This window comes from Castanea sativa, chromosome 12 (assembly GCF_040712315.1).
Source record: "Castanea sativa cultivar Marrone di Chiusa Pesio chromosome 12, ASM4071231v1".
Classification (NCBI taxonomy): domain Eukaryota; kingdom Viridiplantae; phylum Streptophyta; class Magnoliopsida; order Fagales; family Fagaceae; genus Castanea; species Castanea sativa.
The window spans coordinates 42,743,810-42,766,564 of record NC_134024.1 but is presented as its reverse complement, the minus strand read 5'-3'; the positions used below and the strand labels follow the sequence as shown (position 1 = coordinate 42,766,564).

The following is a 22,755-nucleotide window of genomic DNA, read 5'->3' as shown; positions in this document are numbered from 1 at the left end:
TGGTTTAAGCGTGTTGAAAAAACAGATGGTGCTGGGTGTGTTCATGAATCCATTTGGGTATTGCGAGATTTCTCTCTTTTTGTGTTTTCAGTACTTAAAAAACTAACCTAAAAACATGATGACAAACACACTTTTTTGTAATTGGAAAAAAAAAATTTGAATATACTTTTTTGATGACTGTTTTCACATTGTTTTGAAAACAAAAAGCACCAATACTCTAACCAAACAGGAGTGCACCCACTATGAAAAGACAAAAACTAATATGATGATAGTTGTTTCTTTCTTCGAGTAAAGGGGCTTTATGTATGTGTTATTAGGGGCAATTTAACATCAGATAATATTATATATGATTTTGGGGAGGTAGTGGGGCGATTGCTTATATATGATTTTCTTACATCAAATACTAGTATTATATATGATTTTCTAAAATCAGATACTATGTCATGATTGATTATCTTGTGTAATGATTGCATATAACACCATCTCACACTGGAGTAAACCCCACAAATGAATTACTGATCTGTATGTGAGAGAGGCATAGTATGCAACTTGAGGGATTTGGTTTCAAACAAAATCACTCACGCACAAAAGTTTTGAGTACAAATATGCACAAGGTGTTTTTTGTTTTAAAGGAAATATAAAAAGTAAAAAAGATCCAATTCAACTAGAGTTTGCCACTTGTGGTTTTAAAGGTGTGTTTAAAAGTTGAATTTTTACCTTTTTTTTTTTAATTTTTAAATATGATAGATTTCAATTTATAGTATTGATTGCATTATTATAGTTTCTTATTATTAGGTCAGCACACCTAGTGATTTTTTATGTGTGTGGAATTTTAATCTAGATCTTTTTATTTTTATTTTTTATAACAGACTTTATTAGTTGAAGTAGTTGGAACTTACAAGAAAAATTGTAAGCTAAAGACAAAAATAACCAACAAGATATGACGCTAGGATTTAAATATCTTAGTTTGTATGAGCAAACATGTGAATCAAAATTTGTGTTGTTATAGTCTTTAGAGTTTATAGGTATGTTAAGATAGTTGTTCAAGGTTTTGTTTCTCAGTGTGTCAGAATGAAAATTCGATTCATTTCAACTGATCAAAAAGTTATAGTTTTGATCAATTGAAATGCGTTTTCACTAAAATGGATTTTTAGCCTAGCGGTCCATCTAGTGATTAGTGTTTCAAATCTATTTTACTCAATATATAAAAAAGAAAACACTAAGAAATATTTTTAGGAACTTTGGAACTAGTCATTTGAGATCTAAAAGATTTGTGCCTTCTAGGGGTGGCATTAGCTTTAGTCCAGGGTGTTCAAATGAACTCCAAGAGCTGGCCAAGGAAAAAAAAAAAGAAATAATTTTTCTTTTGTTTGACCTTCTTAAATAAAATTTTGAACACCTTGAGTCACTAGAAAAATGATATGTACATAACATTTTCAAAACAAATCGTAAGTAACAGGTTGTTAATGGCTGCTATAGGAGTGGGCAAAATAGTAATTTTAGTGGTGAATTGAAATTAGAATTGTAACATCCTGCCACCTATAATTTATTGTGAAAATGTTGTGAACATAGCATTTCTCAAGTCCTTGACCTTAAATCTTTTTTAAGTCCAACTGAAATTAGTTTGAATATGATCCTATTAACAATCTATTCTTGCAAATAAAAGTTACAATTAATTTATACTTCTGATTGAATTTGTGATTGGAATAGCTAATAATTTTGAATGTGTTCTTAATTTGTTGTTTGTTTAATGGGGACTGAGGCATGGGCTAGTCAATTCATCAATGATTAGCAAATGTTAATACTAAAAGACAATTAAACAATTAGACAATGAGGCATTCTAAAAAAATAAATATGAAAACATTAGACAAGAGGCATAGGATAAGGGAGTGATTGAATGAGGACAAAAGTAAAAGTTAACACGACAAAAGTTTTCTTAATATAATTACAAAGACCAATAGTTGTCAAAGTTGAGTTGAATTGTTAAATAAAAGAATTGTAAAGAGTAAACATATAAACTAATAGATAAAATTTTTATAAGCAATAATAATTAAAGTTCACTTAACAATAATAATTAATATGTTTATTGTATTTTTTATATTTTTAATTTGAGATTGAAATCCTATTCTAGTCTAATCTGAATATATATGTGTGTTATGCTTCTTTCTAGAGACTTGAATCCAGCTCTAACTCCCCCCCTTCGAACTTATTTCTATAATTAATATGTCCATTTTATTAAGAAACAATATACCAAATGAACTTATAGTTTATAATCTTGCTAGTACTATGAACAAATTTGTAATAAGGAAACCATGTAGAGACCGCAAGATTCTTGTCCTACTCAAGATTCATCTTCTTACTGAATCCTATAGAAAAAAAATCTTAGAACCGCCACTGGTGCCTATTGCTTCCAAAGTTGCTACCAGTGTTTATTCTCATACAATCAAAATTGATGAATCTGAAGTTGCTACAAATCAGTCATCAAAGGTGCTGAATCTAATCTTCAAGTTTTTTCCTCGATCATAAAAATATCATATGTTTTTTAAAAAAAAAAAAAAAAAAACTTTTCCAGTCTATGCATGCTATTGATGTTTATCTTATTTTTAAAGGCTATTTATAATAAATCTAATAATCAACTTGGCCTTAAATGTGATTAATAATCATATCTGATAGTGGTCTAAACCCAACATGTGACAAATCATATGCAAAATTATGGTTAGAATGGGTCGAGATACCCATCAAAATTGTCCCCTAATTCATATGTGTCAACAATTTTTTAATAAACTTAAACAAAAAATTTGAAACTATCACCAGATCAGCAAAACATATTAGTCAAACCCAAAATTCTGAAATTATATTAGAACCAAGCCCAAATAAAAGTTTATAAAATTAAACAATAATATGAAATCCAACCTACCAACCATAATTAATTTGAAAATTATCTATTGACTAGTAAAATGAAAGGCTTCTTTAAACCTTATATGATACCCTAATTAGTTTTAAAGAAGATGATTTCATATAAGGTTTTAGTCAGTTGGATATCTCAATTATGTCCTTCATTTTCCAAAAAAGAAATCTGAAAAATATCGTCAAGGTAGTCAGGAACCTATCCAATGTATCTAATTTCTTATTCTGAACATTTACTTGTTAGTTCGTATAGCTTCAACACAACTATGGTACAGCTGGAAACTGGGCTCCTAATCCTACTGCTTTTTTTTTAAAAAAAGTTTTATATAGATAACCTAATCGAACTATATATTTATATGTAGTCCCACTAGTTATATTTGTATTAAAAAATTGTTATTAAATTTAGTTTTTTGATTATTTTATAATAATTACACTAGCTAGTGTCATATACATGTTAACAAAGAGACAAGTACAAATCCATACCTTTTCAATTGGAAAGAGGGGCTGCTGAATCTGAACATGATGCCCCAACTCATCTCTTTCTTGGAAGCTTAACTCATTTGAAGCAATAATCTTCACTTTGTCACAATCCTTTATCCTCAACCTTTTCAACGATGGCCACTCTAAAGTGTGTTTTCCTTGATAAAAATACTTGAGTTCAGGCAGCGATTCAAGATATAGAGAGGTTAATCGTGGGAACACAAATTTAATTATTGTTTCCACTCCTTCCAGGGCAACAATTTCCTCCAATCCACAATCGTGTATTGTTAGACTCTCAATTTGTTCAAGACTCTTGGCCACTGAGACTGGAAAAAGACTTTTCAGAATTTTACAATTAAAAACTTCAACGGTACGTAGATTTTGAAATGTCAAAATTGCCTTGGAGATCCAAACTCCATACATGCTTAAGTTTTGGAAGATTGAATAACCGTAGGACTCTCAACTGAGTGGATACCGTATCACAAATATCATCAGCATTTACCCCTCTAATTTCAAATACCTCTTTTACATAATTGCAATTCCCTATCTTCAATTCTTCAAGATTCCGGAGTCTTCTCAACATATTCGGCGGAAAAATGTTAATTAGATTTTTACATCCGCCAACAAGCAACTTTTTTAGTTTGCAAAAGGAATCTGGTACGAGCTGAGGATTGTGCCACAACATCTTCAGGTTATCCATGAAAGTGATGTGTATATACTCCAAGTTAGGAAATGCAACCTACAGTTCTCACATATTTATTGACTGAGTCAATAACATAGTCTTTATATTCCCAAATAATTGAGAAAAAGAAGATTTATGTTGGGAATAAGAAATAGAGACAGACATGGGAAAGGTTAAAATTAAATTGTATTCTAAAAAACCACGTGGCTAGTACAACATGGAGCAAACTAATGAAAGAATTGAGGAAAAAAGAAACAAACCACCCGTCAATTGAAGAGAAATTCTGTGGGAGTACAGAGGTTAGTTTCTTCAAGTTCAATTCTTTATAAAATGTGATGGTTGTACTCTCGAAATTCAGATAACGAAAAAAATAAAAACAAAAAAAATTGAATTTTTTGATTTTTAATTTTATTTTTGATAATCAATTGAATTGCTTGACTTGCTTCTGCAAGATCTCGTGAGTTTAGGGCAAATTATTTAGGTAAGAGATTCTATATATTGTATGAACTGGCTTTAAATCACATAATGAGAAATGATTAAGCGGTCACAAATTATTATAAAATTATTTGGGATATTGTTTAACAATTGATTATATTAGTACAACATCTACTCTAAACAATAGTCTCTAATGCAATGAGTTCAAAATAGTTCAACTGGTATGAGTTAATTAACCTTAACTCACATGATTGAAATGCATGATTTCCCCTATACTAATTTTGTCTCCCTTTGCATATTTTATCCCTACCTAACCCTTAGTAAGCTCTCAACCTTCAAATGAAAAAATAATAATAATAAAATAAATATTACGCCCACAATATTTTTATAATCATTTTACAATAGCAACAAAAATTATGATATATTTAAAAAGAAAGAGTAAAAAGAAAAAAAAAATAATGGAGAGCCATTTTAGGAGCGGTGGTACACTTTAACCCAAAGAAAAAATAGGGAAAGAAAGAAGTCATTTTTAATAGAGGAAGTCTTTTTTCTTTTTGAGAACCTGAAAGGAAGGGTTTTGACTGTACTGCATGTTACGATAGCTGTAAAAATTGGTGGTGTAACGTGTAACCGAAGTAAAAAAAAAATGATTGGACCAAGGACAAGGTGGTGCACATTTCCTTCTCAAAAAACAAAAAAAAAAGGTGGTGCACATTTAATCTAGGAAAAATTAAAGGCACGTAACCTAAAGAAATTGATAATAATAATAATAATAATAATAATAATAATAATAATAATAAATGGAGCAGTTCAAAAGCACCCCAAAAAGAAGAAGAAAAAAAAATGTCAACCCAACAATGTCCATCAAGTATAAAAGCTATACAATTCAAACATTTTAACGTATTTTAACAAAAAAATGAAAATATTCAAACATTTTGGTGGAATTATTTGTATACCTAGAATTATTGATTAACAAATTGTTATAGTATTAGTTTTAATTTTTGGATAATTACACAAAGTGTTATATGCTTATATACATATTAATGAATAAACGAGTACATGTCCATACCTTTTCAATCCGAAAAAAGGGTTGCTGGACTGGAACACGATGGCCTAACTCGTTTGTATCTGAGAAGCTTAAGTCATTCGATGCAAAAATCTTTACTTTGTCGCATTCAGATATGCACAAATAATTTAGTGATGGCCATTCTGAAGTGTGTTTTCCTGGATAGAAACACTTGAGTTCAGGTAATGAAAAAAGACATAGAGAGAATAGTCGTGGGAACACAAACTTAGTCACTGTTTCCAGTCCTTCTTCCATTGCAACAATTTCCTCCAATCCACAATCAAATATTTCCAGCCATTGAAGTTGTTCAAGACTTTTGGCCACTGAGACTGGAAAAAGACTTTTCAGACTTTTACAGTAAGAAATTTTAAGAGTATGTAGATTTTGAAATGTCAAAATTGCTTGGAGATCCAAACTCCATACATGCTTAAGCTTCGGAAGATTGAATAACGTCAGGACTCTCAACTTATTGGATACTGTATCACATATTTCATCAACATTTACCCCTCTAATATTGTCAAATACCTCTTCTACCGAATTGCAATCCCTTATCTCCAATTTTTCAAGATTTTGGAGTCTTCTCAACATATTAGGCGGAAAAATGTTCATTAGATTTTTACATCTTGCAATGCCTAACTTTTTTAGTTTGCAAAAGGAATCTGGAATGAGTTGATAATTGTGCCACAACATCTTTAGGTTATCTTTGTCACTGATGCATATATCCTCCAAGTTAGAAAATGGAACCTACAACTCTCACATATATATTGAGTGAGTCAATAACATACCTTTATATTACCAAAATAATTGAGAAACAGAAGATTTAAGTTGTTCTTTTTTTTCTTTTCTTTTTTTGAGAATGAACAGAAAATTTAAGTTGATTATAAGACAGAGACAAACATGGGAAAAGTAAAAATTATATTATATTCTAAAAAACCACGACGCTAGTACAACATGGGTTAACTAATGACAGAACTGAGGAAAAAGCAACAAACTAGCCTTTACTTGAGGAGAGATTGTGTGGGAGTACAGAGGTTCATCTCTTCAGGTTCTTTCTAAAATGTCATGCCATTGCTCTTGAAATTGAATTTGGTTACGTAAAATCTCGTGAGTTTGGGGCAAATTGTTTAGGTAATATATATATATATACACACACACACTACTACTACTACTACTACTATTTAAAGGGATTCCCCTTTATAGGATTCTCATTTTTTTTTTTCTTCAAAAATACCCATATATTCTTATGTTTAAGTAAAGGCAAAAGTAAAGAACAATCAGGTAAAAATACAACTTTAACTCCCACTAAAAAATTGCCTAAAAAATAAGGCCTCTATCTTGTTATTTTCAAAAAAAAAAAAATATTTAATTATAAATTAGATTCTCAAAATAAAAATTATATATATAAAATAAAAACACTTTTTTTTTCTACAATATAGGACCACTAAATAAGTGCATGATAAGGCTAGTATGTGCGTACTAAAATACTCTCACACATATTATTAGACTCTCTAAAATACCTCTATCTTTTAGTTAAATACTTTTAAACAATGAAAACTGTTGTTTAAATACTACAAAATTTTTTTTACTCACACGTATTTCCACAAAACTTAAACAACGTTACTAGAAATCTCTTACCAAATAGGCCCGTACCTAAGTTTTAGGTTTTTTTTTTAATTTTTTTTAATTTTATCTTTTCTATTAAGCCTAAAATTTAGGACACCATGTCTATCTTTTTTTTAGAAGAATCTTTATCTCATTTTTAAATATTATCCCACGTTATTTTACCTCTTTCTTTAAAAAATATACACAGTTATTTATATACTCCTTCTGTCTCAATTTGTTTATTTTGTTTAAAAAGTCAAATTTTATTAGAAATATCATTTATTATCAGATGCCTTATAAAAACATATAAGTTTACAAAACTATTCTTAAATAAATTTATTAGCTTTTTATTTTTATTTTTTTTAAAAGAGTTATTCTTAATGAGGCAACTAAAAAGGTGTCCCAATTAGATTGGTTTTTAAAAATATTTGTTAGCCTTCTTTACAAATAGTTTTGAAAATAAAATAGGGGTATAATAGGAACATTAATAAATTAATGACTTTTATTTTTAGAAATAAGACAATATTTTGGGACATTCTAAAACAGAATAGAGGACAAACAAACTAGGGACGGAGGGAGTATTACTTTTAAACATTGTAAAACTAAACCAAGAAAACAAATAAATAAAAAAGAGCAATATCGCATGCACAAAACATGTGTAATAAGCCTAGTATATATATGTAGGGATGACAATTTTGCCCCACCCCGTTTAACCCGCCCCTCTCCGCTTCATTCCGCGTGGGTTTTCCTCGCCCCGCGAAGGTGGTGGGTCGTGTATGGGGCAAGATTTCAGCCCCGCATCACGGGACAGGGATGAGTTTAGATTTTTTAGACCCACTCCGTCCCTGCCCCACCCCGCTTTGCTAAGGGTTATAATTGTAAATTTTTCATATCCTAAAACCCTACTATTTAAACAAATATGTCAATATCAGCTTATTTTACTATACCAAATATGGTTCTCTGTCTTTATTTTGTTATGTGTTATAATATGAGATTTTTTTTTTTTGTTGGTAATTGTCTGTTAACACTTGGGTATATTATTCAAAAAATTTTTTTCTAAAAATTGATTTGATTTGATGGGAAAAATTTAGTTGTAATTTCAAGTATATTTTTATTAATGAAATATGTTTCATTAAAAAAACAATTGTACTAGTTGTAGGACAAATTAACAAAAAATAGAGTTTTACGGGGTGCGGCGAGGGTTCACGAGGTCCCAAGGGGTGAGAATGAGGTGAGAAAGTTTTTCCCGTCATGCGGGGCGGGGCAGGACGAGGATGAGGTATGGCTAAATCATGCCGGGCAAAGACGAAGACCCCATCTTTCGGCCTAGCCCCACCCCACCCCATTGCCATTCCTATATATATGTGCGTGTGAGAGACGTAATGAGAAGTTGTTAATGGTCCCAATTTTTTATTAAATTATTTGGTATATCATTTATGAAATGATTATATTTGTATCACATCCATCTAAACATTTGTCTACTAGACTCTTTTTTTTTTTTTTTCCAAAAATTATTAAAATATGTTACTAACTCTACATCTTGAACCCTTTCCTCTCTAGATCCTCAAGCATTTTATGCAAAGGACAATGTCAATTTAGCTCTAAACTCTAATGCAAACACTTTAAAATCTTTTAATAGTAATTTAATATTTCCTTACGTTATATATAAATCTTTACTAAATATATGACAATTTTCATTATTAAAAATCACTCCTTAGAGTTCATAAATAAGTAATAACTACCCAAGTTCCATGTGATGTGTTTCTTCAAAAAAAAAAAAAAAAAAAAAAAAAGTTCCATGAAATGTGCGGTAAATCTTTAATATTTGAATGAATTATAGCATTGCTCATGCATAATATGTATTATGTGGCATAATATTTAGAGCATTAATTTCAATTATATTATATCTCACTAAAAAAGTTGGAGAAATTGAAAATTATTAAAATTAATATAACTAAAATGCAAATATTTATTTATATCCACTAACATAAGATGACAATTACTTTTTTTTTTTGGTTGTGTGTTACTAAATTTTATATTTATATATATATATATATATATATATATATATATATATATATATATTATGGCTATTGAGTAGAGTTTTTGTGTTAGAACCCCTTTTTCAATTCCTTCTGTGTGTGTATGTGTATTTGTTTTTTAAAAAAAGACAATTTTTTTTTTGTCTTTTATTGGTTTGTTTTTCCAATTGTTGGTTATATGTATATATATTATATGTCACTAAGAGAAGTTAGGAAATGTAAGTTGTTTTGGAAAGGAAAATTATTAAAAATATTAACATTTTACTTTGATAAACTATTTTTATATTTTGGCGAAATTAAGCACACAAATATTTTTGTAGTTGAGTATCATGTGTTATTATATATATATATAGACACACATATTGCTTTTTGATGAGGAGTTATGCTATACTTTCAAATATATTTCTATAATAAGTACTCCAAATAAATTATTTCTTATATCAATTTTAAAGAATAACTATATAAATCTATTTATAAATAGTTAGTGAATCATATAGGTATAATTAATACATTGAAATAAACATATTTATCCCATTAACATATGGCAATTAATTAATACTTTGTTATAAATGCAATATTTTGATAAGATGCATGAAGGCTAAATGAAGAGAATCTCTTTATGTTTGACCGAATGCTCTACATGGTACAATTGTAGATTGCTATAATTGAGTTTTGCGCAGTTTATTGTTAAAAGAAAGTATTTGATTTAACTATAAAGACTTTCTACCAATATATAAGACACTAATTTTTCTTTTCTTATACTTTGCTGAAGATCCTTGACAATCAAAGAAAACATCACCCAAAAAAAAAAAAGTTAATCAATTACATTACTTGACCTTATATAAATTTAAGAAATTTTTTATGATGCTCCCATTCACTGGGCTACCTCGATCGGTTAATCAAGCCTCCAATGAGTCACTCTTCCCTGACTTATTATAACCTTCTACTCTTTCTTGGTCCTCCATATATCAATTCCTAATGATTTTCTATGCCTAAGAATATTCCCAGCTCTCACTAACGAATTTTGCTTAAAAACATATATACTCAAAACAATTATTCTAACAGAAACAAACCACAACCATCAAAAAGAAATCTAATATACAGCTGGTGACATATGGGTTAAGAGTGACTGACTCAAGAATATTCCCAGCTCTCCCAGTCACTCTCACTAACAAAAACAAACCACAACTATCAAAAAGAAATCTAATATACAGCAACTTGGTAGATGCATGGTGGTGACATATGGGTCGATACTGTAAAATACAGTATCGACCTTCATTTTTATGCTCATTCTACAAACGGTATGATTTAACCTTAACTAGCATGATAGAACTGCATGATTCTCCATTTCTCCCTATGCTAATTTCGTCTTCCTTTGTACATCCCTAACCATATATATAGTGAGCTCTCAATCTTCATATCTCTCAATCACAAACAATTAACAACTGTAATATGACAATTGCAGAGAATCCAAAAAAAGAGAGTTGAAATACCGTATCACACCTAAAATAATTGGAAAATCGCAATATATATGATCATGATAAGATTCCAACACCCAAAAGGGAGAGAAAAAAAAAGAAGGGAGGGGGGGGGGGGGGAGTAAAATTTTATTGGCTCTAAAGTGATGTGTTTCAGGAATCCTAGGGAAAAAGAGCAAGAAGTCATAAAATTTGGAAAATTATGGGATGTAGCTATGTAATTATTTTAAACCGTGCGTCAATACTACTATATATTGGAGATGTGAAAAAATAGAGGGAAGGTGAGAAACTGAAATGTTCAAGATTAGAAACAGATGGAGGAAGCAAGATTGCAAAACCGAGGCAGAAGAATATACATAGACAAAAGGATGAAAAGTATGATGTTTTGTAAAATTTAGGGATGAAAAACAAAATTTTGTAAAAATATAGGGATAAAAATGATATTTTTTATTTTTATTTTTATTTTTTAATCATATGAAGGAAGGATGTTTTTTTAATTTTTTTTTATATGGGAATATGAAGGAAGGATTTTGGTTGTAGTGCAAGTTAGGATAGTTGTAAAAACATAAAATCAAAGTTTAAAAGAAATGATTGGACTAATTAGGACTCGGTGGTGCACAATTAAGGGGGGAAAAATTATATTTTACGTAGGAAGAATTAGAGGTATAAAACTGAAAGATATTGGTGAAAAAAATAATAATTGGAGCAGTACAAAAGCACTCCAAAAAAAAAAAAAAACATTTTTACTATCTTCATTCAGTTTCATAAACGACAGAGCTCCATTTAGATTTATATGAAGCATTAAGTGGAAATCATTTTAACAGAAAAAAAAAAAAAAAAAAATGTCAACCGAACAATGTCCATCAAGTATAAAAGCTATACAATGCAAACATTTTAATGAAAAGGGTTTTAGCTGTGGAGTTAGCAGCATGCTATAATTATTTCTCAAGGAAAAAAAAAACATTTTATATCCGTGTCAACAAAGAAACAAGTCCAAGTCCATACCTTTTCAATCTGGAGAAAGGGTTGCCGAATCGGAACATCATGGCCCAACCCACCTGTATTTGGGAAGCTTAATTCATTCAAAGCAACAATCTTCACTTTGTCGCATTTGAGTATCATAATCTGTTTCAACGATGGCCACTCTATGGTGTGTTTTCCTGGATAGAAACACTTAAGGTCAGGCATCAATTCAAGACTTAGAGAGACAAGTTGTGGGAACACAAACTTAGTCATTGTTTCCAGTCCTTCTTCCATAGCAACAATTTCCTCCAATCCACAATCGTGTATTCTTAGCTTCTTAAGTTGTTTAAGACTTTTGGCCACCGAAGCTGGAAAGAGACTTTTCATACTTTTACAGTTAGAAACTTCAACTTCATGCAGATTTTGAAATGTTAAAATTGCTTGGGGACTTGAAGACCATACATGCTTAAGATTTGGTAGATTGATTAACTTCAAGACTTTGAACTGAGTGGATACCACCATATCACATCTTTCATCAACATTTTTCCCTTGAACTTCAAATACCTCTTCTAATAAATTGCAATTTCTTATTTGCAAATCTTCAAGATTCTGGAGCCTTCTTAAGATATTAGGCTGAAAAATGTTTATTAGATTTTCACAGTCATCAACACACAATTGTTTTAGTTTGCAAAAAGAATCTGGATCGATTTGATTGTGCCACAACATCTTCAGCTTATATATGGCATCGATGTGTAGATTCTCCAAGTTAGAAAATGCAACCTACAATTCTCACATATATATTGAGTGAGTCAATAACATACCTTTATATTACCCAAAGAAGAAGAAGATTTATGTTGAGAATAAGACATAGAGACAAACATGAGAAAAGTTAATTAAATTATATTTCAAAAACTCACGAAGCAAGTAGAACAGCACTTGTACCTAAACCACTTTAGCAACAATTTTTCTTTTCCAGTCTTGTTGGGTAATAGGCACCCAACCCAACCCGATTTGTTTGTTTGTTTGCTTTTTATTTTTAAAAGGGTTGAAAATGGGGTAGTTTCAGTTTTATTGAAGCTTAAAACGGCAATAAAAATATATATACAATTTCCCTCTAGATTTCTATGGTTAGCAAACTTAGTTTGGACCTTAACACTAGTAAATAAACAAACTAATTTAAAAATTCTAATTATATTACAAATGATCAAATAAGTTAAGTAAGGAAATAAAAAGGACATGATTGAAGTAATTTGACATGCACAAAGAAAATCAATTGTTGACTAATAAGAAGATTGGTGTGATACGTGTTTGTCTAACATATTCCCTCATAAGGAAATTTCGTAAGCAAAGTACGTCAATCTCGTAATTTGTCGGATGTAAATGATATTAATAGAAGAATACTTTCCATCAAAATCATAATCATGATATGTAAGGGATTTGACTTTGCAATAATGAATAACTAGCAAGTAATTTCCATACAAGTGAAAGTCAAATTCATGCTCAACTTTTAGTATAATGCTCAACTTTAAAATGTGTACGTGTGAAGGTTATAACAATCTGTAGAGGATATTAAATCATAAGTCATAGCAATACCTTTCTGTTGAAAAGTGGCTGAGAATCAACATCAGAACAAAAGCCCTTTAAATTTGGTAATCTTTTTAGATTCAAAGAACGCAATTGAGTGAAGTCAATTGTATCCGTAATGATGTCATCATTGACCTGTATCCCATGTTTTCTTTCCTCTGCAACAATTGCACTCATTACCTTGCAATCCTCAATCTCTATTTCTTGGAGTTGCGAAAAGCACCTGAGCAAGGTTGAGGAGAAGACAAATATCAAATTATCACATTTTCTTATTTCTAACTTTCTCAAGTTGTGGAAAGACCCCATTGCAAGTTGGTTATGGCATATCTTTTCCAAATTGATCATATTGACTAGAGAAAGTAACTCTAAAACAGGAAAGGCAACACATTGAAACCATATCGAATCAATGATGTATTGAATCTCAACACTGTTTTGAACATAAAGATGCTTCAATCGTGGAAAACCATCCTTATCAACTTCATAAAGAATATTTTTAATACCCTTCCCAAGAGCCAAAGTGAGATATTCGCAACCTTTCAATAAAATTTTAATTCCATTCTCTTCTTGAAAGCTTCTATCAAGGTCAATTTTCAATGTTCTTGAGATTTCAAACTCAACACGACTATTACTATCCCAATCCCAATCAGGGCCTATTAATATTTCATATCTTACCAACTTATCAAAAAGTAAGGCATTTGGTAGAATATTGGGATTAGGAATATGTATACATAATGTGGTCAAGTGTAATAAATGATCTAACTCTGAGACTTTAGCATTGCTTCTTTCTGTAATTTCTCCGCCAACCTGCCATTGATTAAAGCTCTGATTCATGTGTATTTCTTCTAAATTTTTTAAATTTGATAATACATTTGATGGAATGGCTTCAAGTTCGGTGCACCTTCTCAAATCCAACAATTGAAGGTGAGTCAATTGCCTTATTCCTATGGGTAACTGCTTAATCTTGGAATCAACTAGGACAAGAGTTTTCAAATTCTTCAATTCTCCAATTAAAGTCAAGTCTTCTGACTCGCACTCAAGCAAAGCCAACGTCTGGAGGTTCTGAAGAAGTGAAAGGGATGAAGGAAGTGGGAGACTTGGTCTCATCAAAACTAAAACTTTTAGATTTTTTGCCCCTCCAAAAATGTGGTTAGGAATCTGTAAAGATTTTTCTTTATCACCCAAAATAATGAAGCTAAGTTGTGGACATTCCAACCTTTTAGGAAGCTCACTAAATTTGGCTTCAAAAAGTGCGATTCCAATGGTGTCTTCCATTTTTTTCATATTGGACCATCTTTCCGAATCATCTAAACTTCTTATAATTAACATTTTCTTTTCTTTGTCTGCAATATGTATGGCAACATCACGAATGACGTCATGCATTTTAAATGTACCACTCCTATTACCTTCTAACAGCAAGCAAGAATCTTTTAGAATTTCGACCAACGTGTGGACCCTATTTCTCACTTCTTCCATTTTATAAACATCTTCAAAGAAGTCCAAACCCACCAAATATCTCCATAAGAGATCTATTTGTACGACCATATCTTCTTCAAATGAACTGCAGAACAAGAATAAAGATTGCGCTTCCTTACTTAAAAAATTGTAACTAAACTTTATACTCGCGTAGACCTTCTCATGCATCCCTTTGATCTGTGTTGGATTTGCCCTTTTTAACTGTTGTAAGGCATCCTTCCAAACATTTGGGTTCTTTTGATTTTTCAATGTATTCGCAACTGTTGTAATTGCAATCGGTAAGCCTGCACATTCTTTGACAACCTCAACCATGGTAGACTGGAAATTCAAGGTTTCAGCAAAATCGCCCACTATCTTTACAAACAAGAATTTAGCTTCTTCTTTTGATAGAACTTCAACTTGGAAAATTTCAGCATCCATATCCTTGTCTAATACATCTCGAAATCTAGATGTTAGCAATAGTTTGCTTCCTTTGCGATCATCCCCGAAAGAAATTCCAAGAGCGTCCAAGTCAATCTTGTTCCAAATATCATCTACAATTACAAGGATCTTCTCTTTCTTCAACCGCTCACGTAGCAAATGTGCTTTTTGAAAATCAGTGTCCTCATCTTCAAACTTCAACACTAATTCTTTTGCAATGTCTTTCTGAATCTGTTTCAAGTTTGGAGTTTGGGATACAACTACTGTAACAATCCTTTCAAATAACTTGTCTTTTATTGCTTGTGTTGCAATTTTTCCAACAAGCATGGTCTTGCCCAAGCCGCCCATCCCACAAACCCCAATGGCAGGAATATTATCATCTTTTAGAGCCTTCATAACTCCGTCAAAAATTGATTTTCTTGATTCAAAGTGCTCATAACCTTTAGTAGAAATAGTAGTACCCCCTTCTATAGGGACACGGTGGCCTACTGTATGGAACGTGTCCGCCTGATCCTTGAGTTCCTTGACGTTCAATCCCATCTTGTGTGCTTTTTTTCCAATCTGATAACGGGCCTTCAAATTAAAACACTTCAACTTTGCTTGGCCTTCCTTTTCAACAAATTCTTGTACCTCTGCAGTGATCCCCTGAACACTTGTCTGCCACCTCTGGACGTTAGCTTCAATTTCTTCTACATTGTAACTAGCAGCTTGAACCTTACGCTGCACATCATCTCTAGCATCTTTGAGATCTACAACTTTGTTGTTTAGATTGTCAACATTTTTTTTGTAGCGAATCAGATAACCCATCTGACGTCCGACTGCTGCAATTGTGTAACCCACAATTTTTTCAGCGAGTACTTTTACGGTCCCCGTAAGAACCTCCATTTTTTGCTTCTTTTTGCGTTGGGCTGCAGTCTTGAGAGTATAGGCAAATGAAGGCCAATAAAAACAATGACAACAGCGAAAGTGTAAACAAATTTTATTAATTTTTTTTAGAGGAAAAGTGTATTCAAATTGAAGGACAAAAGAAGCCAATGCAAATGACATTAACATACCTCTATGTTTGGAATATTACTGAAGGTAAAGGTCTCCTACCGTCTTCACGCGTGCTGTTAGTGCGATACACAAAAAAGCTGAAAGCAGACAACATTTACAGTTTTACAGCTAGTTAGAGCAACGATTGTAAAATTTTTAACATTTAACAACTTAAAAAGATATTTAATCTATTTTAACAACACAAATTACAATACATCAAAATTTATATTTTTTACCTTACCTAAAAAATTATTCATTTCTCAAAAAAAAAAAAAAAAAAAAAACTATTCATTTCTCTCTTCCTTCTTTTATTTATTTATTTTATTTTAATTATTCATTTCTCTATTTCTTCTTCTCTTCTCTCTGGAATCTTTTCTTCTCTTTCGTCTGACCTCCACAATCCCAAACACACAGCCCCACCCTGACAAACCCACAACCAAACACTGCCACGCTCTAACCAGCCATCCTTCACAAACCCACAAACCCATAAGCCCACCACCTCCACAAACCCATAAGCCCACCTCCACAATCCCAAACCCACAACCCCACACTCCCCACCTCCACAATCCCAAACCCACAACCCCACCTCCACAAAACCACAACTAGCCACCACCACACTCCAACCAGCCCCACCTCTTTTGATTTTTGCTTAGACCCAAACCCCAAATCTCAAGGTTTCCTCTAACCTAAAGTTCAATTTCTTTTGATTTTTGCTCAAACCTAAACCCAAAATCTCAAAGTTTTTCTCTTGGGGTGAAAGAAGAAAGTGAAAGAAAGCCAAAGGCCGGTGAAAGAAGAAAAGAGATAGAAGAAAAGAGAGAAGAAATGAGAGAGAAGTATTAAAATATTATTATTATTAGTATTATTATCATTAAAATATTATACCAGTCTACTGTAGTTCAGTTGTTAAAAATTTTGAGTTTAGCAACCTTGTTGTAGCGTGTTTTTTGTGAAATAAGTTGCTAAAATTAATTTTTAGCAATTATACCTTCTTCCTTTTTTTTTTTTTTTTTTTTTTTTCTTCTTTTGAGAATCCAGACCTGAAGGCCAAGAAAAATAACTTAATAACTTAAAAAAATTACAAAGAATCTCGAGTTACCAGGGGAGCTATATCATCAGGAGAAGATTCAATCCAAACCTGTAGCTCGTTGCTAGAAACAGATTTCTTGGCAAGAAAATGGGCAACTGAATTGCCTATGCGTTTTACATGAGAAAAATTACAACGAAAATCATTTGCTACTAACAAAATATCACTAATCACATGACCATACTCCGGATTGGCCATATCTCTTGCTATAATAGCCTTGATAATGACCTCGAAGTCACCCTCAACAGAAAGATCAAATATGCTTAGTTCCTTCGCAAAATACAAAGCCCTCCTACATGCCAAAGCTTCAACCACTACTGGAGAAGCTGGCAAGTGAATTCTTTCAGCCAAGGCTCCAATAACACTACCAGTATGGTCACGAACTACTGCGGCCAACCAAGCAGCACCTAACTTATTGAAAGTGGCCCCATCAAAATTAACTATATACAGGGGATATATAGGAGGGATCCACCGAACAACTCTTTCACTCGATCGAGATCGATGACCCTTATTACATTGCACCTGTTGAAAATCTTGGAGGTAAGCCATTGCTCTCTTCTGAATCTGCTGGACCTCAATGACTTGCTCCCCCACTCTTATTGAGTTTCTTCTAGACCAGATAAACCAGAAAATCATGGCCATAAGATTTATATCTAACGTTTCCCTCATCTTTAACAACATCTCCCATAAATCAGCAAATAAGGAAAACTTGTACCTGAGTAATTTTGTTGTCACTTCATTTGACTCCCAAATGGGAATAAAGGAGGCACAACTCCATAAAGCATGCATAATGTCTTCACTGTCAGATTTACAATTGAAGCAAAGCACGGATCTAGCAACGTTTCCTCTGCTCACCTCTGTATCCCTACCAGAACTTTCTAATTAAAGTTTCAATATCCTTAATAAGACAGTTTGGCAACTTAAAACATGACATTGTGTAAGTCGAGATTGCTTGAATTACTGCCTTGATAAGTATTTCCCTTCCAGCTTGAGACAATAACTTCTCTTTCCACCCCTTGAGCTTTTTCCAGATCCTTTCCTTAATAATACTAAAAGACTTCTTTTTATCTCTACCAACCAGCGATGGGAGACAGAGGTATTGTTCATATCTCTGAATTGCTGGAACACCTAGGAAAGCTTGAGTAGCTTGTTTAGTTTGAAAGGAGGTGTTTGAGCTGAAGAAAATATTTTGTTTTCCCTCTATTGATGTTTTGGCTTGATGCTTGTTCATAAAGGTGTAGGATTGACTAGATTTGGACACATTCTGAGATCGTAGCTCGACAGAAGACAAGGCTGTCATCTGCAAATAGAAGATGAGAAACCCGTGGTCCAATTGCACATAGAGATACTCCCTTTATTTTCCCCTCTAATTCAGCCTTCTTGAAGAGGGCATGGAGACCTTCAGTAACCAATAAGAAAAGATAAGGGGAGAGAGGGTCCCCTTGCCCGAGCCCCCTCCTTGGATCAATAAACCCATGGGGCTAATCATTTAGCATAATGGAATAAGTGATAGAACGAACACACATGGATATGAGGTGGATGAATTTTTCGCTAAATCCCATCTTCAGCATAATCTTCTCAAGGAAAATCCATTCTACCTTCGTTGTTGGGAATGCTCTTAGAGAATTATTTTGGGTTATAGGACTAACGCGCAGATTGTGATAAGTTGTGCACCAATGAACTACTGTCCCTTTTTTTCTAATTTTATTTATATATATAAAAGATTATTGCCCATAAGATGGTAGGAAGAAGGCAACTACTTTGTTTTTTGCTTTTTAATTCTAAAGTTGCAGCTTACTACAGTGAGAGTCTGAGAGATATAAGGCTTTTAGCTACGTATTGTTCAAAATCAATTATGGCCATAGGAAGCACGAGTGTAGCTCCAGGGCCACCACACTTGCACCCGACACGCACGAACGAGCTATGCAGCAGTTAACACCGCTACACGCGCGTCAGTGGTGTATCCTTTTTTTTTTTTTTTTTTTGCGAATTCACACTGATTCAGGCCAAATCAGGCCGAATCGGACCGTATTGGCCAAAACCGGCCGAATCAAGTTGAAATTGACTTTGAATCAGGTTGAAATTATAGTAAAAATAAAATAAAAAATAATACAAAACTCAAGGTTTTGAACTTTGAAGCAACTTAAAAAAAAAAAAAAAACCCTTAATCCCTCTCAAACGACAAAGGTCTCTGCCTTTCTCACTCTCCATCTTTCCTCTCTCACTCCCTAACCCACGACCACTCACTTAGAATCTCTCCTTTACCTCATTGCCTAAGCTCACTCTTCATCTCTCGGTCTCAATCTTGGCCTCAAGCTCACTAACCCAAGTTCCAAGCTCACTCAGGTATTTTGCTTTCATTCTTACCCTCCATTGTACTCTTACATGCTCTATTGCTTATTCTATATCCATCTCTCAATCTGTAACTATTATCTGATTTTTTTAATTTTTAATATAAGCTGTAATGTTGAGACTTGAGTTGATTGCTTGATTTCTTATTTAGTTATTATATATTTGCCAAATTATTTGTAGGTCAAACAACTTAAATTGAAATTATTGAATTTTCAATGGATAAAGCTACTAGCACATAACCTTCATCAGATGAAGGTCTTCTTTGGAAGTATGTAACTAAATTGGAAAAACCTCCTGGTTCTACTTCTAAATCAGGTGGAAACACACATTTTAAGTGCAACTATTGTGATGGAACTTTTGTGGGATCCTGGTCTAGGGTTAAGGCTCATTTATTAAAAATTAGTGGTAAAGGTATTAAAGCATGTATGAAAGTGACACCAGACAATAGATTATAAATGTAGAGAGTGCATGATTAGGTTGAGAATGATAAGTTAAAGCGAGAATGTAGAAGTTGAATTCCTTTACCCCCCACCTTTCCCTGGGCCTATTCCCTCATTCTAGGGACAGGAAGGGAGTGGTAGTACAGATGCAGTGGTTGATGGTAAGAGGAGGAAGGTGATTGCGAACTCTCCTTTGGAGAAAGCATTCCAGAATAGTGCTAGAGCTGAATTGAACAGTAGAATTACTAGGATGTTTTATATCGGTGGGCTTCTATTTCACTTTGAAAGGAACCAAAATTATCGTAAATATTATGCATATGTTGCTACCCATAACATTCCAAGTTATGTTCCTCTTGGATACAATCCCTTTTGAACAACATTTTTGCTAAAAGAAAGAGCAAATGTTGAAAGACTTTTGAAACCAATTAAGGACTCTTGGCTTGCAAATGGTGTAAGTATAGTTTCTTGTGGATAGTCAGATCCACAAAGGAGACCTCTTATTAATATAATGGATGCATCAGATGGGGGTTCAATGTTTATAAAGGCAATTGATGGGTCAAATAAGTACAAAGACAAACATTTTTATTGTTGAGTTGTTGAAGGATGTTATAAAAGAGATTGGATATGAAAAAGTTTTCTAAGTCATCACTGATAATGCTAATGTGATGAAGGCTACTGGAGTGTTGTCCACACTCTCAATCTAGCTTTGAAGAATATTTGTGCAGCAAAAAACACATTAAAGAATGAAGTTACATATAAGGAATGTAGTTGGATTATACATATTACTGATTATGCATTCTTTATACGCGTTTTTATTATGAACCATTTAATGAGGTAGGCAATGTTTAATGAATTTTGTCCATTAAAACTACTCCAAGTTGCTAATACTAGATTTGCTTTGGTTATTGTCATGCTGAAAAGGTTGAAGATGATAAAAAGATGCCTTCAAGCAGTGGCTATTAGTGACTAATGGGCTTCTTATAGGGAGGATGATGTCGGAAACGCTCAAAATGTGAAAGATTTGATTTTAAGTGATCATCAGTGGGATGTTGTTGATTGTATCATTGAATTCACAACACCTATTTATGATATGCTACGAGAATTTCTATAGAAAAGAGCAAAAGATTGGGGCGATTCTTTAAAGATGAGAATGAATTAAGGATGATGAAAATTGAGTTTATACATTTTCAGGAGGGAGGTTTCCTGCCTTTAAACTTCTTGGACAACTTTGTTTTTCCCCATGTGCTTGAGAGGAATTGGAGCACATACAAATTCATTCATTCCTTAAAAAGAAACAAAATAGCTCATGCACATGCTGAGGATTTGGTATATGTGCATTCTAATCTTCAACTCTTGTCAAGGCACCATGAGGAGTACATAAATGCAGCAACAAAGATGTGGGATATTGCAAGAGACTCTTGGAATTAGGGTGACAAACATGGAGGAGCTAGAATTCTTGAGAATGCTACCTTTACACTTGATGAACCAGAGTTGGAGGCCATGGTTATTAGGAATGCTAGCACTAGTGTTACTACTAGTGAAAGTAAAGTTCAAAATGAAACTATTGATCTTGAAAATGATGATGACATTCGTATTTGATTGTCTTGAACACTTATCTTTTATTTTGTTTTAGTTTCAAACTTGTGGGTTGTATTCTAATTTCTGAAACATCATGGAATGTTTTAGTTTGAAACTTGTGGGTTGCATTCTAATTTATGTGTGGGGGGTAGAGGCTATTGAATAAACGTTTGGGCTTTGGGCCTGATTGGTTGGTACCAGTTTATTTTTATCAGTGGCCTCTAGGCCCACAAGTCAGTCTACACTGCAGAGGTCCGAGGAGTTGTTTGAGGAGGAATGTTTCGTCGGACAGGCTCAGCAATGACCCTGGGACTTGCTAAAGGGGTTAGAGGCAAGATTCTGGAAAAACTGACGGGTAAGAGGGTGATCCAAGTACCCTTTAGAAGCAAGGATGTGTGAGAAATATTTGAGGAAAAAGCTGTTACCACCACATTAAAGACCCTGCATCTACCTCCCTGACCGCATTAATGAGGAAATGACCTCTGGACAGTACGGTTCAGCCTTCTTGCTATTGTTTGAAGACTTCAAGAAGGTGGCGGATGAGACAAGTATCTAAGGGGAAGATTTGTATGACACGTGGATGAACTAGTAAAGAAGAAGTATATAAGGAAACGAAAGAGGAAAGAGAAGGGGATCGACACTTTTTGCTGAGAAAAACAGGAACTAAGAATTGTAAAATTTGGTATAGAAAGAGAGTATTTATGCAACTCGTCCTTGGCTTACGTCCGAGGAGGTCTCTTTGTCATATTCGTTTATCATTTGCACAGTTTGTGGCATTCTAGCCTGTTAACCAACTTCCAACATCCCGAACCTAGATTTCAAACTCATTCTCTACAAATTTTATTGTATAAGGCTCATTGGGCCTGAGCCCAACACTTGTTTTTGGGTCTAGGTACAATTGTGCGCTTACAATTGGCGCTGTTTATGAGAAGTCTAGTGTTGAAGGAATTGGAACATCATGGCAAGTGTAGGTTCGTATCATACAGAATCTCAGGGATCACAGCCCGAAAATCTTTTTGAGTGTCTTGAACGCCAGAGGGATCGAGAGGGAAGTGTTCATACCATATATCCTGACGAGAGTCATACGCATGGTAGAGGCAGTGACACCCATAAGGATAATGCTAGGGCCAT

General features: G+C 33.1%; 2 protein-coding genes across 2 annotated transcripts in view; both read right to left on the bottom strand.

Moving 5' to 3' along the window:
• The window catches only part of LOC142620042 (disease resistance protein At4g27190-like), a 30,625-nt gene that overhangs the window by 3,095 nt on the left and 4,775 nt on the right, over positions 1 to 22,755 (bottom strand). The window contains exons 3-7 of the mRNA XM_075793481.1: positions 16,188 to 16,265; positions 13,249 to 16,047; positions 11,698 to 12,435; positions 5,574 to 6,314; positions 3,391 to 4,126 (exon numbers count right to left, since the gene is read on the bottom strand). Coding sequence (XP_075649596.1) covers positions 3,752 to 4,126; positions 5,574 to 6,314; positions 11,698 to 12,435; positions 13,249 to 16,017 — 4,623 coding nt within the window. The 5' untranslated portion in view covers positions 16,018 to 16,047; positions 16,188 to 16,265 and the 3' untranslated portion in view covers positions 3,391 to 3,751. The remainder of the gene's footprint in view (positions 1 to 3,390; positions 4,127 to 5,573; positions 6,315 to 11,697; positions 12,436 to 13,248; positions 16,048 to 16,187; positions 16,266 to 22,755) is intronic.
• Positions 17,246 to 17,923, bottom strand: LOC142620719 (uncharacterized). The gene has a single exon (XM_075794044.1). The coding sequence runs from the start codon at positions 17,921 to 17,923 to the stop codon at positions 17,246 to 17,248; it is 678 nt and encodes a 225-aa protein (XP_075650159.1).

Coding starts and splice junctions, on each gene's coding strand:
- LOC142620719 (XM_075794044.1), bottom strand. CDS start 17,923: ATGAGGGAAACGTTAGATATAAATCTTATGGCCATGATTTTCTGGTTT.